Source organism: Argopecten irradians, chromosome 3 (genome assembly GCF_041381155.1).
Source record: "Argopecten irradians isolate NY chromosome 3, Ai_NY, whole genome shotgun sequence".
NCBI lineage: Eukaryota > Metazoa > Mollusca > Bivalvia > Pectinida > Pectinidae > Argopecten > Argopecten irradians.
The window spans coordinates 31,314,685-31,332,640 of record NC_091136.1 but is presented as its reverse complement, the minus strand read 5'-3'; the positions used below and the strand labels follow the sequence as shown (position 1 = coordinate 31,332,640).

The following is a 17,956-nucleotide window of genomic DNA, read 5'->3' as shown; positions in this document are numbered from 1 at the left end:
TAACGTATATTTGGGAAACTCAAAATACATACTATGATATACAAAATGTATACATCCACAATATCTAATGTCGCAAAGGCATGTTCGAATTTTAGTTAATGTCTAGATAGTATGAGTACTGATAAGATTATCTCTGACATGGAAATGTTACGTAAAGTTTAATTCTAGTAGCTATATTGGGCACCGCCGACCGCCAGACGGTAAGCTATATAAATGCGATTCATTTTTTGGCATTGTCTAGAAATATATAAAAATAATGCTTTAATAATAATTATTTGCGCGACACAAGTTACATAAAGATTGTAAGTCAACGCTCTTTTTCAAAGTATATATTTATCGGAAAAGTTAACGACTTAAAGTATATAGATCATATTTGTTAATTGGCATCTCGTCCAAATACGCTAGAACTTTATTTTGCAGCTTTCGGATGCACCTCTCTTCAAATAGTGTACACATCTATTTTTTCTATATATTACATAGTTATGTATGTGCAAATCGTAAATGAAATCGAATCTCTGGTTATATTTTTTTTTCAAAATGCTTTAATAATGGTGTTTGCGTATTTACCCGAACTAGTGGTCTATCCCTACCGAAGCAATTCATGTGAATTAGTCAGTCATTGTGTTGATGTTTAATGCGTGATAGTTAAATCTATCATTGGGCATATTATTATAAAGCAACATTGCTACTGTTTGTTACATTAGGACCAGCTGAAGTCGCTGGTTCTAACAGGCTCTAAGATGGACAGATGTATGGTGATTGTAGTGTTGGCCTTACTAATTGGGGATGTTCTTGGTGAGATATCCTCTTTTAATTACCTGTAATACCGAAATCAGATTCAAAATTATTAAAAGGATAATATGGTTAATATCTGTTGACGTACTATAACACTAAAGGTTTATTTTACGTATCTTAAGTGTTCATCGCAAGAAGAACATAATAAGTCAAATTATGTATATTTGTGCGAAGCAGGAAAATAGACTCAGGTGTTCCGGCAAAAAAAGCGTTTTCTGAATCTAGATCAAATTTAACATGGGGTAAGTTAAAATTGCGTCTTTTTCATTGAACAAGTATATATATTTCTTTCATTAACAAAGACCTTATAGATATTTCTATATTGATATACCTGTGGATGATCCATTTTCCTTATCATCACCTATCAGGAGCCACCTATCAATTGGTGACCCAGAAGAAGTCTTTCTACGATGCAGAGCATTACTGTCAGACACATGGCGGCCATTTGGCGTCCATCCATTCCGCCGCCGAGAACCAGCATGTGTTCAACCTGTGTCGGCAACGTATGTGCCTTTAAAATAAAAGTAAAAACAAGCTATCTAAAAAGTTATGTACCAAAATTTGTTATTAATGCAGAGCAGTTAATGTCAATCAGATGTCATAAAAGTAAATAGACAACGAGAGTTTTCAATATTTACAACGATATTTGATAATATACATTTAACGTAATAATGATTGATATAGTCGGCTACTTTTTTTTCACATGCGGCCTTTCTTCTTTCTTTAGCCAGATTGAGAGCGTTTTGCAACTGATATATCTACCCCCTTCACCGAAATTCGATATTAATATCGAAAATAAGAAATACCAAAGAAATCCAGAGTTTAAATTATTTGCCACTTTTCAGATTCTGGTCGTTATTGTTGGATCGGACTGGAAAAAGAATCAACAGGTCACTTCCGGTGGACAGATGGGTCGGCCTTCACTTACAACAACTTCCATTCTGGTAGGTTTAGCATGGTTATTTGGTGACAGAAATATGTACTGAACTCTGTGGACTTATTAAACTGAAATACATCTTTATTTTTATTTATTTTTTTTTTTTTTTTTTTTTTTTCATATATTGCCAATTTACAAACAACACACCAATCTATGAGTCGACAATAATATGTTTAATTTGAAGTAAGCTTAAGACTGATGCATAGACACTTTTTAGCAACTAAATTATGTTCAAGTACACCTACGAAGTGATATACAAGCATATAAAAATCTCTAGTTTAAACAGGGTCTAAAACTTACTGAGGAAGAATCGCATACGCATGATGTGTATAAAAACTTCCTGTTCACCAGAAGCATCAATATGCATTAAGGTGATAATTTTATCATTCTTATGAAGTCTATTTAAAAAAAAAAAAAAAAAAACAATGTTATGTTGGGTGCTGATAATACCTTAAGGTAGACGACTATTCCATAGCTTCATAATTATTATCGTGAAATTGATGCTGTGTAAGAGTGTTCTCCAGTGCTGTGGAAAGATCATTTTCTTGTCACCTCTGCAACCCTACTATGTCTAGTTGCACATCTTTCCATGATTTCAAGAATACTGTACAGAACGAACATTAAAATAGCTCTGTGAAGCTTTTACTACAAGAAAATGTAATAAAACATTACTCTTCCTACTTGTTTACAGGTTAACTACATGATTTTTATAGTATTACTAACAATCCTAAATGAATTTTGACCATGTTTTTTTATTAGTGAAAAAGGTTTTTGTCATATACAAAATGTCCCCGAATCGGATAATTACCAGTAGATCATGTGTGAGTGAAACATTTTCTAAATTTTACACCGCAATACATAAAGTGTTATTAACTGCAATCCTACTGTGATTACACAAACTATAAAACACGATATGCATTTATATCTTCTAGGTTCGTTACCGTCATTTGTTCTTGAAATCCATCTGCAAAAAGTCGAGTTTTTATCGTCCTCAGAAATTGTAGGCATACAATAGATATGGACATCAGGTTGTGGCGATAGAACTTCTCTCAACTACCAATAATGATGATGGAAAGGCCTTAATTAGATGTACCAATGTACAGTCAATGGACATACATAGTGTCGCATAATGGCGGCGTCATTGTGCAGAACAATGTGGTATTCACGTTTTCAGCTGCAACCTCGCTTCTAGATCTTCACTTTACATTACATTAAAGAAATACCGGAACGAAATTATGGCTTATGTATTCAGATGAACTCAGTCTTAAATTATATCTGTGTCAGGTGAACCCGATAACTATAATAACGAAGAGGCATGTGCGTTGATGCCACTACATGATTCTAACTACCCGAACGGTCTGTGGAGTGACAAGATGTGCGTCGCCCACTACGATCTGTCCAATTTCGTATGTAAGATGTCAGGATCTTCAGCTCACACCAATGCACCTGTCGTCACCCATCCGCCAGCAAGTAAATACTTTCATCATTATACATTGTTTGTTGCATATTTAAGTTTTATCACATAATCGGCTTAATGTCCCGTGACTTCGCTCATGTAATAGTTTTTAATATTTTGCCACTGGGTTTAAATATAGAATTGATTTGAAAATGCCGTGACAAAGTGGCGGCCTCCGGTGGGTTCTAGCAAAACATTTTTAAGTTGAGATTTTTCGAAATGTTTGATTCTATGAAATCGAGTCAAAGTTTTATCAATTGCTCGCAAAACAATAAAATTCGACTCCATTCATAAAATGTCAGGATAAGATCCTAGATATACATGTAAATGTACCTTTATGTCCTTTGAATAAAGGAAACTTTAAAGACGGTCCACAAATATAAAACATTCCAATAATATCGCAATCTGTGCAGCATTGTCTATAGGGAAATAAAAATGTTGCTAAATGTTGAGTTTTAAACAAATGGGAAATGCATAAGATTAATATTCGTAATCTACATTAACATACAGGACACTTATTGGTTTATTAAACATATGTAGCTAACACATAATAATAATCTATATAATCAAGTATTTGCTTTTAAATAAGTTTTGTGCTCGATAGTGAAATGCATTTTGGATTTATTTAAGTATGCAAAGAGAAAAGTATTCTTCTTCAGGTCACTCCCATAGCCCGGGCACACATAAGTTATACGTACAGGGGACGCACCTCATGATGGACGGACATCGGGTCTTCCTATCTGGAACAAACCAACCCTGGGTATCATATGCCTATGATTTTGGCAACCATCAGTACGCCTCGCGAAAGAGTAAATTCGAACAGGCTTTGCAACAGGTGCACAGTGCTGGCGGAAACTCAATTAGTAAGTATTAGTTACTTACTTAATTTGTTAAGTTATACAAACATCGTACGTGTAATTGTTACATCCGCGATTTGTCGGGGTTATCATCACTGTCGTTATATACATCCCCGGATTATATCATAGAAGGCGGCTAAAAAACCTGACCAATCAGAGGTCTCTACAGAGACTTCCTTTGATCATATGAAGATTACAGTGACCGACGATGAACTTCAAAAAACCATCAAGGGACCAAACTACCTGTTTCATCTGCTATCGCGTACATCGCACATATAGCCTTAAGTTTTGCTATGGCAACTGTGGATATCTAAACAGTGATAGTAGTCCCTAGAATATCGAGAAGGCACAAATTACTCTTATTTTTATATTGAATGTGAATGTTCCTACACAATTGCGATATTGCCGTCAATGGCAAAAGATGTCAAACAATTTCTGTCGCCAAACGCAATTAGCAAAAAAGTTTAGTCTTTTTAGTAAACATGCTGTGTAACATAATTGCATGTATATTCATTTGAATATGTATCTCCTTAACGTTATTATCAAACAGTTGGTATTTAATGGATGTTCCTAAGTAGAATGGTTTTTTTTGTATGCATGTATGGAATGATACGATGTCTAAGACTTCTACCAATGCTATGGTTCTAAAAGTCAATGAAGCAAAACAGTACAACGAGCTACAACTCACGTGACGAAGTGATTTGACTACAGATCAATTCCTCGGGTTAATAAATCACTGTATTTACATGAAAACATATTGATAATTGTATAATATGCATGTATAATTATCAGTTACTGACGTCATAAACAGGAACATGGATACATATTGAGGGTGAAACATCGCCACAGTTCGACAGTAACGGCATGGTGACTGGAATGGACCGAGATGGCACTTTCATCAGCGATATGCGAGAATATCTCCAAGCCGCAAGGCGCTACAATATCTTGATATTCCCAACGCTTTGGAATGCGGCCGTCAACCAAAACTACCATTATCGTTTAAATGGTCTCATAAAAGATCAATCCAAGCTTCAGTCTTACATCGATCACGCACTCATTCCAATGGTTCAAGCTCTCAAAGATGAGCCAGCTCTCGGTGGATGGGATATTATGAACGAACCAGAGGGTGAACTTAAAGCTAATGAGTTCGATGCTGATCCGTGCTTCGACACTCGTCCACTGAACAATCAAGGACCTGGATGGGCCGGTAAATTATACACAGCCCAAGAATTTGCCAAGTATGTACATGTTTAGATGCATTTTTCTATCTATCACTTGAAGGAACACATATTCAGACACAATCGGGTTCTTAATATGTATTATCTTAACTCTCATTTTGAGATTGCCACCAATTTCATGAAGATGATATCTCACTACGGTATTTACTTATAGAAGACGATAACACTTCCGGAGCACCTGGTCCAATGCCATCAAGTGTGGTATTATTTGGGTGTAGTTAACTTCTTTCTGTCACAAGTACACTTCATTTTGAATGCAGCGTTTTGTATGTACTTTTGAATATAAATGTTAGTAGTTATAAGACTTAATGTGTATATGAGGTGTACTTATGATTCAGTTTGTTTTTACCATATGCGTAGGTTTATTAACTGGCAGGCCGATGCCATCAAGAGGGCCGACCCTAATGCTATGGTGACAGTAGGAGCCTGGAACCCAAAATCTAACACTGATAATTATGGCTTCCACAATTTGTACAAAGACGAGTGTCTTAGAAAGGCTGGTGGAAAACAGCGGGTAGGTACAATCATGTGCATCAGGAGATATATTATCAGATATTATATTATTGTACCATATGGCAAGAGTCTTGTATATCATGTATACGCACGTAAATAACTTTGGCGTTTTATTTGGCGACTTTATAAGATAATTTGTAAAATAATAAACATTCTTCTAGATCATTTAAGGACAATTGAATTGAATTTAACTGTAAACTGGCGAATTTCTAATCATTTTCATATTTATTTGCAGATGTACATAACTGTACAATTAATGATTTAATAGTTAATTTCTTAAAAATTGTTCTCCTTTCAGGGGACACTTACATTTTACACTGTACACACATACGCATTCAATGGTCACTATGATGGGCAGTCTCCTTTCCAGGTAACATACTAACACCTGTACAAATCTAGTTATAATTCATCACTGTAATACAGTTTAAATGGTAAAGATGTAATTAACATTTCCATATTTGAAAAAAAACCTCTTATTCATTATTACATCTGTATTATACAGAAATACAAAAACACATCTTTCACCTTCTTTTTCTCTCTTTTTACAATTGTTTAATTGATCGTGGAAATATGACATCTACTAAAATGAAGTACTAAGATTTTCTTAACATCACAGTTTCAATTCGTCTCATCATCAAAAACGCAAATTTAAGTCCAAGTAAAGAAATATTGCGACTGAAAGCAATGGATTATATTTACAAATACCGGTAGAATTTAAACAGGAAAACTATTTTAATTCAAATGAAAATATAATGATAAGTTTCCCTTTTTACTGAATCTTTAAGATAGTATCATGTTCGCAAATTACTCAATCACAATTCGTGATAAATCGTATATTTACTCCATAGAGTTTCTTTAACTATCACGATAATAACCAATTGCATGTAGGAACTACGTCACCTATATGTTTGACTTGCAGCACAGCTTCAGTGACTTTGGTCTAGACAAACCTGTGGTCATTGCTGAGTTTAATCAAAACAAAGGAGGCGGTATGACGTCACAACAGCAATATCAATACGCTTATAACCATGGATACTCGGGCGCATGGGCATGGGCTTACGACAGCGGTTGGTCAACTGAGCAACATGGTGTGTCTTCGATTCGTTCCAAAAATGACCAATCAAAGGGCGGGCTTGTTGCCATCAATTTGAATTAAAAAGTTAAGATACTTCCTCTGTATATTGTTTGATTCCACTTATTAGTTTCACACTTTGGGACTGACAATGAAAATTATTAAACCTGTACAAAGCGTCCCTAGATACGGCTGCTTGGTTGTAAACAGATGAAACATGTGACATCGACACCCAATACAATAGTGTAGGAAACATCAACAAATGCTGAAAAAAATCTTGGTAGTTACTATTTAGGGTTCAGGTGCGTTTGAATTCACCTAATGTTATTACATCGACAGTTATGGTATCAGGTGTTTTCGAAAGAAACTCTGGATTCTTCGCCAAGCATCTTCTTGGGATCGTGCATGCTGTTGTTGTACACCACCAATAACGAATGTCATACCTGAATAAAACAACAGAGTAAGTCACCAAATTAAACTAAATGAGATGCTTTTGATCACTGATTAGAAAAAAATTGATATAGATATTGTCGAAAATTTTGCCTTTTGACTGTTTTTCTTTGATCAATTACTCTTGACATATGTTTATTTTAATGTGCATAACATAGATGTTTTTATCGACACAAATTAAGACGTTTTTATCTATAGAAGGATCTGCTTCTAAATATACATTGACCTTAAGAGGACGTTAACAATTAGCAACCAGGTTATAATTCTGAAATTCAAGTCTTGTTACCATTTATTCAATGGTGATCACCTGAAAACACCATTATTGGCAGCGAAAAATCAGTTTAGTGTCCGAGTCAAAGATAGGCCAATCAAAACATCGATATCTACGAGTCAAATCAAAATGGTGTACATGTATGTAATTTTAGTGGTTATGACATAGTAGAGATTCACCAGCAGCAATTACTCACGGAAAACTTTGTGGTAGGCAAGATACGTCACAGGTGTGTAAGGTGGTTCGATCAGATGTCCCGCTCCTTTATACACAACCAGCTCCATTTTATCCTTGTGTTCGTCTGGAAAGTTTTTATACTGTTGTTCCTGTAGACGGTAGTCGGTCAGCTGGTCGTCTGTACCGCATATATTCAGGAAATGTGCATCGATTTCCCACAACTAATATAACAACAAATAATAATAACACAGGATAACTATGAAATGAGGACAGTAACGTGAACTTAGTCAAGAAATAGCATGACATAACCATACCATCAAATTAACCCATTATTATTCAGATTTAATGGTAGTACATGTAATCAGTTACGGAATGAAATAATCTGAATTTGTTAATTGTATTATGTTTATAAATAAGATATAAAGTTTGCACATATATATTTCTTACAGGGAAAAAAGGTGCTTTTTCCTTCGGAACAATACAGTGTTTAAATATCACGTATTCCTCGTCAGTGAATTCAAGATTAGATGTATCCATTCTGAAAATACAAAAAACGGAGAACAAAACTACTAATAGATATATAATAGATATGATCAAATTATACTGTTTAAGACACCTGCATACAACGAATACAGTGAAATAAATTCTAGATAAGATAAACATGTACAGGACATAAACATGTAGGACATAAACATGTACAGGACATAAACATATACAGGACATAAACATGTAGGACATAAACATGTACAGGACATAAACATGTAGGACATAAACATATACAGGACATAAACATATACAGGACATAAACATGTAGGACATAAACATGTACAGGACATAAACATATACAGGACATAAACATGTAGGACATAAACATATACAGGACATAAACATATACAGGACATAAACATGTACAGGACATAAACATGTACAGGACATAAACATGTACAGGACATAAACATATACAGGACATAAACATGTAGGACATAAACATATACAGGACATAAACATGTACAGGACATAAACATGTACAGGACATAAACATATACAGGACATAAACATGTACAGGACATAAAACATTACATATACAGGACATAAACACATATGGATAACATACGGACATAAACATGTAACATAAACATATACAGGACATAAACATGTAAACATATACAGGACATAAACATATAGACATAAACATTAGGACATAAACATGTAGGACATAAACATTACAGGACATAAACATTACAGGAATAAACATTACAGGACATAAACATTAAAAGACATAAACATACAGGACATAAACATGTAGGGACATAAACATGTACAGGACATAAACATGTACAGGACATAAACATGTACAGGACATAAACATGTACAGGACATAAACATGTACAGGACATAAACATATACAGGACATAAACATGTAGGACATAAACATAACAGGACATAAACATGTAGGACATAAACATGTAACTGTAGGACATAAACATAAACATTAGGACATAATACATGTAGGACATAAACATGTAGGACATAAACATATACAGGACATAAACATGTACAGGACATAAACATGTAGGACATAAACATATACAGGACATAAACATGTACAGGACATAAACATGTAAGGACATAAACATGTACAGGACATAAACATGTACAGGACATAAACATGTACAGGACATAAACGTGTACAGGACATAAACATGTACAGGACATAAACATGTACAGGACATAAACATGTACAGGACATAAACATGTACAGGACATAAACATGTACAGGACAAATTTTCCGACAGACGTTTATGGAATTGAACCCCCTCCCTAGCTTTAAGTGTTAAATGTTTGGTACCAGCATCTGATTATAATCGATATCTTCCATATGCTTTGCTTTGAAACTTCATAATGTAAGCATATTGAAGATATGGATTTTAGATAAATTACAGAATCAGTTGATTTTGCCCATTGTCATGGTTGATAACTTACGGAGCATGGACTTCCAATGTTTTACTCCCGTCCTTCATTGAGGCGATAGAGAGACAGGGGACACCGTTAATACTGACAACAGCACGCACCTGTGGGATATGAGGGAAACACAACTTAATTGGTATGTAAGGTACCGTAATTTTCACGATTTCGCGGACATGGATATTGTTACTTGCATCCATCTGACATATTATCTCATTAATGCCTTTACTGTAATTCCTGTTCGCTGAAGGTCAAATTATATAAGCGCCAAAAATTAAATGCATACTCATGTTCCTTACAAAATTCATATCAAATTAAGAAAAAAACAAGAGACATATATATGTTACCTTTGGGCAATGTAATGCTATAAGCTGGGCCAACTCTCCTCCCTTAGACAGCCCTATAATGCCTATTCCATTTGGAATTACACTTGGATGACTGCTGAGAAACTCAACTGCTTCCTGAAACAGAAACAATGTATGAACTTCAGTCAACCATATAAGAAATACTTAGGTTTTTCTCTTAATGCAGTAAGGCAGAAATACTTTACAAAACATGATCTTTTCATAGGAGAAGAAAACTTAAGCTCTTAGCTATTTTTTTTTTTAATTTGTTGTTTTCTCAAGTACTTTACTATTCATATTGTGTGAAAATGATGAATCATCAAATACCTAACGAGCTTTTACTTCAAAAAACAAAGGCATTTTGTATATCTGAATTAGCATACCTCCTTCAAAGCATGTGTATTGCGACGAGGCCGGGTACATCATGACTCACAAATTCGGATGTTAAAACTGTACCTTGAAGTAGCCGATGTTTAGGTCCCAAAAAGACTTCGGTAGGTCGTTGTAACCAAAATAAGCTAGGGCTAAAGTAACAAATCCTCTGGAGGCCAGCATAGCTGCTCTTGTGTCTAGGAGACCACCTCCAGTCCCGTACATGTCAATTACAGCAGGGTAAGGACCGGGACCTGTTGGATAGGCAACAGACACAAAATTAAGATAAAAACAACCATTACCATAGGAATAGGAGCGGACTGTCAACATAGAACGCCATGGGAAAGATCTGGACATGCAGGATAGGCAACAGACACAAAGATACAAATACCAATCATCACAGGAATAGGAGAGCACCACCAATATAGAACAATAGAGAAAGGACGACATCGAAAATAACATAGAAACACCGGAGTTAGAATTTGGACCTGTAGGAAGGCTAAAGTAGAATTTGTGTATGCACATGTCTTGACCAAACAAAATCAAAGCATTCATGGAACAAATGCGACTATGATTCATATTAATATCAATTATTCAATGGTGTTAACAGCAGTAGTTTTAGTCAAACTAGACGGACTAGGTAGAATCCAATGCTCCGATAAGATGCAAAACAAGGCAGGCAAGCATCTTTCGGCATCATGTCACATCTAAAGGCTAAACGTTCTATCAAATAAGTATCAAAAAGCAAAATCCCTTTTCCATATTTAACTGTAACTGTCAAATACCATTGCTAGTGAAAAAACCAACCTGGAGGAATGAAGAGTCGACCTCGTACCGCTCCCTGTGCAACCTCTATCATGTCTACATCCCTAGCTTTATACCAGCGCTGTACTGTCGTGGTTGACAAGGGTTGTGGTGTTTTCTGAGCAAGGTCGTCGGTGGTGTGGTGTCCATTAAATACAGCCAGACTGATGACTTCCGGTGTAGAGACGTCTTTTTTTCCCGGTCGTAATCCGGGTCTGTGTCCTGGAGCCTGATTCATACTCCATATTAACCCCATAGCGTCGACTCCTGCATTTGCAGAGATATATAGGTGGTGTAGAATATGGCAATATTTACGTTTCCGTTCAATAATCTTCCAATAATGCACAAATATATTTAAAATGCCATGATTCTAACCTTAATTCCGATTTTTATAATATTTTTTTAATCAAGTTATAATACTATTTAATATAGATCTTTTCGTCGAGATCAGAGTAAAGTCGTGATTTAAATTTCGCTAGTTTTAAAGATAAACAAATAGTAAGCACATTCTCGAGCTTAACAATAAACGTCTTATACTATGGGTCAGGTACTTCAGTAACAATGAATGACTTATACCTGTATAATTCCCTGCTAAACTTTCTTGATTAGTGACGTCAACACATCCATTGACATCCGCTCGAAAACATCCTGCCGACGTAAAGAGCACATCATCACCATCGCAAATGTTGGCTTGGATGGTGACGTCATCACTGTGATTCAAACCTTGCACGCGTACTGCCAATCTGTCGTCCACCAGCACGTTGTCCGACTCTGCTGTTATTTTTACACAAAGGGAGCGTCTCACTTCATGTCTTCTCCATTTTGTCTGGCAGTTATTCTTATAAGAATGCAACAACCTAACCAATCTGCCTGCAATCCAAACAACCATATCAATAAATGAGTCCACGAATTTGCATGTAAGTACAAAATAAGTGACTTAACTGAACTCATTCTTAATTAATGCGAATTGATTTAAGGGTGTTTTTTTCCCTCTGATTTCAGACTTGTTGACATTGAATATGGAAAAAATAAGCAATAAAATAAGCAAGCTTGTTTCATAATAATTTTTAAGCAGGTTAATGACTGTACGGCTTTTTCGTTATGCCTTTACCTTTCCTATCTTCAGAATCATCACGACCAACTAGATCGTGATCGACACAAACTGTAGCAAACGATAAGAGTGGTACGAAGTGCACAAAGAAACAGAGATTTATTTATAATCATCGTGCGTCATTCCCTGAGTGTAAAGGTTTGATGAATTCGAACGAGGAGTTTGCGATACGTAATTTGGTCTCCAACAACAAATAAACGTATCACAAACACAAATTGGATTAGTTTTCTTTGTGGGAGATATGCATATTACCATAGGTTGTATGGCAAACATAATATATACACGTACATACGTATTGCGTATCATTGAGATAAAAAGTAAAAATACCTTTCTGAGCCAGTCTTGACAACAGCGTCATACCTTCTGAAAAATTACATTCCTCTCTTCAATAAAAGATATCACAAAGCAAAATTATTTCAGCAAAATTTACTTGTTTCAGTCGAATATCGAATCAAAGGTAACCCAATCCGCCACGCTCTGATTTGTTTCAAATGTGTTAAATATATAGGTCCATGACTACTTAAATCAAGGATACTTCATTCTTTATTTTATACCATTTATAGTAAAATTTACTAATTCATTTTACTACAAATTGATTTTCAAGAAAACAAAAAAAATTTTAATGATAAAAATTGAGGATAATTGAGTTTACTCGAAAATTTTGGCATGTTATCGGCTTTGTCCACGCTTTTAAAAACAAGTTATATGTATCACTTTATAACATTTTCTCATTCGGCATAACCCATAACCCATATGTACCAATTTTCACTTACATGTAATAATATCTATAATTCAAACAATCAGCTGTCTTCATTCTGTTGCTATGACAACCAATCATTTTGAAAGTGATAACATGTTATTCAGAATACTTCATAACCCCTGAAAATATTTAATTTCAACCAATCAGTGATTTCCATTTTGTTTCCATGGTAAGCAATATTTTTGAAAGGGATGCCATGTTATAACAATTTTCACTTGATTCTGACATTATTTAAAATTCAGTCAATCAGAGGCCTCCGTTTTGTTAACATGGCAACCAATAATTTCGAAGGTCTTGCCATGTTATTTAGCATCTAAAATTATTACTGTACACTAATTTTCACTTACATTGGACTGTGGAATCACAAACTGGAAATGTTTAGCTAGGCATACTAACAAAGAAGTGGTACGTTGCTACCTGCACTCTCTATTTTCAAGTCACACAAAAACTGTTCTCCCGAATTTTAATTTCGAAACTAATTTACACAGAAAAATGTCAGGAGGGTATTATTTAATTGGGGGTAAAATTGTGGACAAACCCCGTAACAAGGTGAAATGAGATTATGAAGAGCAATGTTTCGTTTTCGTTTTTGAACAAAAGCGTTAATTTTCGTAAAATTTATTACGTCAAACAAAATTTTCCGTTAAAAATCTGAAAGAAATAACTTATATATAAAGTACACGATCTACTCATATCATTTATGAATAAAAAATGCGAAATATTTAACAAAGACTGACCTATTTTGGTATGTTTGTGCAGGTAATTTTAATGACAAGAGGCCCAGAGGGCCTGTATCGCTCACATGGTTTGTAATGCCAAGTAATGTTCTGAATACAGGTTCATTGTTTCTTTTCTGAAGGAATTTTATTATTAACCTCTAAATCCCCTTATGGGCCACACCCCTCCTGCACCCAGGGGGTCAGAGCCAAAATTTATACAACTTCTGTTCCCCTTCCCCCAAGGATGTTTCTGGCCAAATTTGGTCACAATCCAAGCAAAACTCTAGGACAAAAGCTGATTTATAGGATTTACCTCTATTTCCCCTATTGGGCCCCACCTGTCCTGCCCCTGGGGGGCCAGAGCCAAAATTTATACAAGTTCTGTTCCCCTTCCAAAAAGGATGTTTGTGGCCAAATTTGGTTACAATTCATGCAGAACTCTATGACTAGTAGCGATTTAAAGGATTTACCTCTATTTCCACTATTGGGCCCCGCCCCTCCTGCCCCCGGGGGATCAGAGCCAAAATTTATACAAGTTCTGTTCCCCTTCCCCCAAGGATGTTTGTGGCCAAATTTGGTTACAATCCATGCAAAACTCTAGGACAAGTAGCGATTTATAGAATTTACCTCTATTTCCCATATTGGGCCCCTCCCCTCCAACCCCCGGTGGGGCCAGAGCCAAAATTTATACAAGTTCTGTTCCCCTTCCCCCAAGGATGTTTGTGGCCGAATTTGGTTACAATTCATGTAGAACTCTATGACTAGTAGCGATTTTAAGGATTTACCTCTATTTCCCCTATTGGACCCCGCCCCTCCTGCCCCCGGGGGACCAGAGCCAAAATTTATACAAGTTCTGTTCCCCTTCCCCAAAGGATGTTTGTGGCCAAATTTGGTTACATTCCATTCAGAACTCTATGACAAGTAGCGATTTAAAGGATTTACCTCTATTTCCCCTATTGGCCCCCCCCCCGCCCCCCCCTCCTGTCCCTGGGGGATCAGAGCCAAAATTTATACAAGTTCTGTTCCCCTTCCCCCAAGGATGTTTGTGGCCAAATTTGGTTACAATCCATGCATAACTCTGGGACAAGTATCGATTTAAAGGATTTACCTCTATTTCCCCTATTGGGCCCCGCCCCTCCTGCCCCCGGGGGGTCAGAGCCAAAATTTATACAAGTTCTGTTCCCCCTCCCACAAGGATGTTTGTGGCCAAATTTGCTTACAATCCATGCAGAACTATATGACTAGTAGCGATTTAAAGGAAATGTTGACGGACGGACGGACGGACGGACGACGGACGACGGACGCCGCGCTATGACATAAGCTCACCGGCCCTTTGGGCCAGGTGAGCTAAAAATGAGTACGAAGGATTCGGGCGCTTTGGGTCTTTTTAAAATCACAAAAGAAAAAAGTAGTGTGATTTTAAAGGTACGTCTAATAGTACTTTAGATATTATATAAGTTTCAAGAAAATTGGGCTGTGGGCAGCTTCTATAGAATTTTTAACATTACAGTAAGCCAAAGAAAAGTATGACTGTTTAGGGTTACATTGGCAAAAAAATAGGGTCGGTCGGACGGGAAGATTTTTTTTCTTTCACTCTTTGTGTGTGTGTGTGTGTTTTTCACTCTAAAATGATGACCAGAACCGGAGTCTGAGATCGAAATCCCGACTTTAAAAAAAAAAAAAAATCGTAGAAAAGTGGATTTTTTTTGGCCTTAGCTTGAACACCACATTTAATATGGTGTGCACATACATTTTGTACATGTGATTAGGCTACATGCGCCTTCATCGTGGATTTTTTTAATGTCCAATATATGTCACCTTTAGCGAATATTCCAGTTATGATGTGACGCAGTTTTTTATTATTATTATTACTATTTTCTGCGACACATTGAGAATGTCTCTTTAATCATCAAGTTTTTTGCGATCCGTTGGCCTTAGGCTTAGCCAGTCGAGTTATCCCCCTTTGCAATAAACGTTTGTCTGCTAACATGTACACGCGTGTGCTTTTGCGTGCATAAACTGTGCCATAAACAAATATACATTGATATTAAACAATAGTTATTAATAAAAGCATGACACAGGCCCGATTTCTTATGTTGGTTGACCAGTAAACACTTTAGGAGGTATACTGTATGTCACTTTGTCAATCCGTGCTCCGCGTCCGAATTAAGGCCTTTCAGTCTCGTGAGCCCTGCAGTGTTGCTGCGGTAACAAATATTCAACATTCAGACTTATATTATCTGTCTGATTTATTGGATACTTACCTTAGGTAAGTTTTTCAATTAAACCACATAATTGTGACTGAGTGACGGGACCAGGGGGCTGATAATATAATCCACATTCGCAGAGATTAGCCGGCGGTCTCTACACTAATTTTGTTAAATGGTCCGGAGACGGTTGCTTTATTCCGGTATTTAAAAAAAATAACTTCTATAGTCACAGTCATGTAACTTGATTCCTAAATTTAAAAACAACTTTCTTTCGTGTTCTAGCATACTTTAGCGATATAATGGGACGATGGTATATTTATTTTAAAGATGCTCCACCGCTGACAAATTGTATTTTTTCACTATCAAAAACTGGAGCAGGCGATTTCGTATTTTTCTTCAGTTACAAAATTAACTTACTTTACACCATTACCACCATTGAAAAGTTTGAGCTTCTAATTTTACTTCAAGTTAAAAATATGAAAAATAATTAATTGCATCCCGAAAAAATTCAATGACACTATATCCTATATGGAATGAAGTTCTGATTGTGCATGCACCATAAGGCGAAATAAATTATTTTATATTATTTTTTGTATTAATTAGCCATATATATACACGATTAAACACCTATAATTGTCCAAATGATGACTATCATTTAAATGCTCTGTCGGCGGTGGAGCATCTTTAAGTTATGACTGTGAATTAAGTGCAAGTCAATATATACTGCAGTATAGCGGGTGTCCATATTTCGCCGGGGTCCAACTTGATTTCGCCATTTTTATGCTAACAAGTGATAATTTGGCAATTATGACATTCTCTTCATAACAATATTCAAAAAATAAAATTACATTCCACATCGTTAGTCGGGACCGTTTTTCCAGTAGGCCTACAGTTCTTAGGAGGGGCGACAACTTCCTGTGGGGGTATCAAAGAGATTGACTTGGTAAAAACTGTCGTATAAATGTAGTTTATTGTGTCTGATTCCACACAGTGTTGAATTGATGGGTTATTTAATAATCAAATGACAGTGTGTGCACTCAATTTACTTAATATAAATTTTAGTTCTACATTTAAATCGTCTTTATTTACCAAAATGTTGAAATATGGACACCCTACGTAAAATGGTACCTGAAATCGGGAGATATTGTTACCCTATTCATAAAAAGAATATATAGTATTTATACTTATGTAAGTAATAACATTTTGTAAGAATATGAGGAACATTTCATTTAAACTTTGAATGGTATCTCTTATACAAACATTAAAAATCTACTTTGGGAAAAACAAGTAAAAAAGGCGAAATATGGACACCCACTCTACATATGACCAGCAACAGTATTAAAGTCATAGTGGCAAAGTGTCATCATGCATGTAACTGTTAAGTATTATATTGTTTGGTAATAACATGTGGTAATTGCCTTTGTCTATGTAGATTTTCAATTAATGAAATATGCGTAAACATGAGACATTTTTGCAAATAATGTTGTTCGAGCGAGATGTATCAAATATGGTATCACTGAAGATGTCCACTTGTGCAGTTACTCCAGCCATTATTTTACCTAAACAGCAAATGTGAGTGGTTCGTTTGTATAAGCATTTTATTATCTGCATATTAGCATTTAATTGATCAACATTTAAGTATGAGATACTGTGATGTAAGTTTGTCAGTTCTTTATATTCCATATGATTATTATATAATCGGACTCTACGTTACATTTTTATTTTTATCCCCCGCCCAACGAAGTTGGCGGGGGATATACAAATGGGTTCCGTCCGTCCGTCCGTCTGTCCGTCCGTCCGTACGAATGGTTTCCGGAGCATAACTCTAAAACCAGTAGAGATATTTCCACGAAACTTCATACACACATTGGTCTTATGGTCTAGTAGTGCCTTTTACTATTTTTA

The 17,956-nt window shown here is 35.8% G+C and overlaps 2 protein-coding genes across 2 annotated transcripts; one reads left to right on the top strand and one right to left on the bottom strand.

Moving 5' to 3' along the window:
• The first annotated feature begins 93 nt into the window (after positions 1-93).
• LOC138318196 (mannan endo-1,4-beta-mannosidase-like) lies at positions 94-6,973 on the top strand. The gene is made up of 10 exons (XM_069260376.1): positions 94-200; positions 705-795; positions 1,164-1,298; positions 1,641-1,739; positions 3,017-3,202; positions 3,848-4,051; positions 4,857-5,283; positions 5,644-5,797; positions 6,095-6,166; positions 6,716-6,973. Exons 2-10 carry the CDS (start codon positions 741-743, stop codon positions 6,950-6,952), a joined length of 1,569 nt encoding a protein of 522 aa, XP_069116477.1. The 5' UTR covers positions 94-200; positions 705-740; the 3' UTR covers positions 6,953-6,973.
• Positions 6,752-16,572, bottom strand: LOC138318198 (acyl-coenzyme A amino acid N-acyltransferase 1-like). Its single transcript, XM_069260377.1, has 10 exons — positions 16,106-16,572; positions 12,690-12,725; positions 11,828-12,121; positions 11,255-11,518; positions 10,532-10,701; positions 10,079-10,192; positions 9,750-9,838; positions 8,214-8,304; positions 7,786-7,987; positions 6,752-7,311 (listed from the first exon to the last, which is right to left on the bottom strand). The coding sequence occupies exons 2-10, from the start codon at positions 12,718-12,720 to the stop codon at positions 7,208-7,210; spliced, it is 1,359 nt and encodes a 452-aa protein (XP_069116478.1). The 5' UTR covers positions 12,721-12,725; positions 16,106-16,572; the 3' UTR covers positions 6,752-7,207.
• Between the last annotated feature and the right edge of the window lie 1,384 nt (positions 16,573-17,956).

Bases quoted from the DNA above. Each gene is read 5' to 3' on its own strand.
- LOC138318196 (XM_069260376.1), top strand. From the start codon at position 741: ATGGACAGATGTATGGTGATTGTAGTGTTGGCCTTACTAATTGGGGAT. The intron at 5,284-5,643 runs GTATGTACATGT...CCATATGCGTAG, and splicing joins ACAGCCCAAGAATTTGCCAA to GTTTATTAACTGGCAGGCCG. The intron at 6,167-6,715 runs GTAACATACTAA...TTTGACTTGCAG, and splicing joins ATGGGCAGTCTCCTTTCCAG to CACAGCTTCAGTGACTTTGG.
- LOC138318198 (XM_069260377.1), bottom strand. From the start codon at position 12,720: ATGACGCTGTTGTCAAGACTGGCTCAGAAAG. The intron at 10,193-10,531 runs GTACAGTTTTAA...TTTCTGTTTCAG, and splicing joins TAAACATCGGCTACTTCAAG to GAAGCAGTTGAGTTTCTCAG. The intron at 7,988-8,213 runs GTAAGAAATATA...TTGTTATATTAG, and splicing joins AAAAAGCACCTTTTTTCCCT to TTGTGGGAAATCGATGCACA.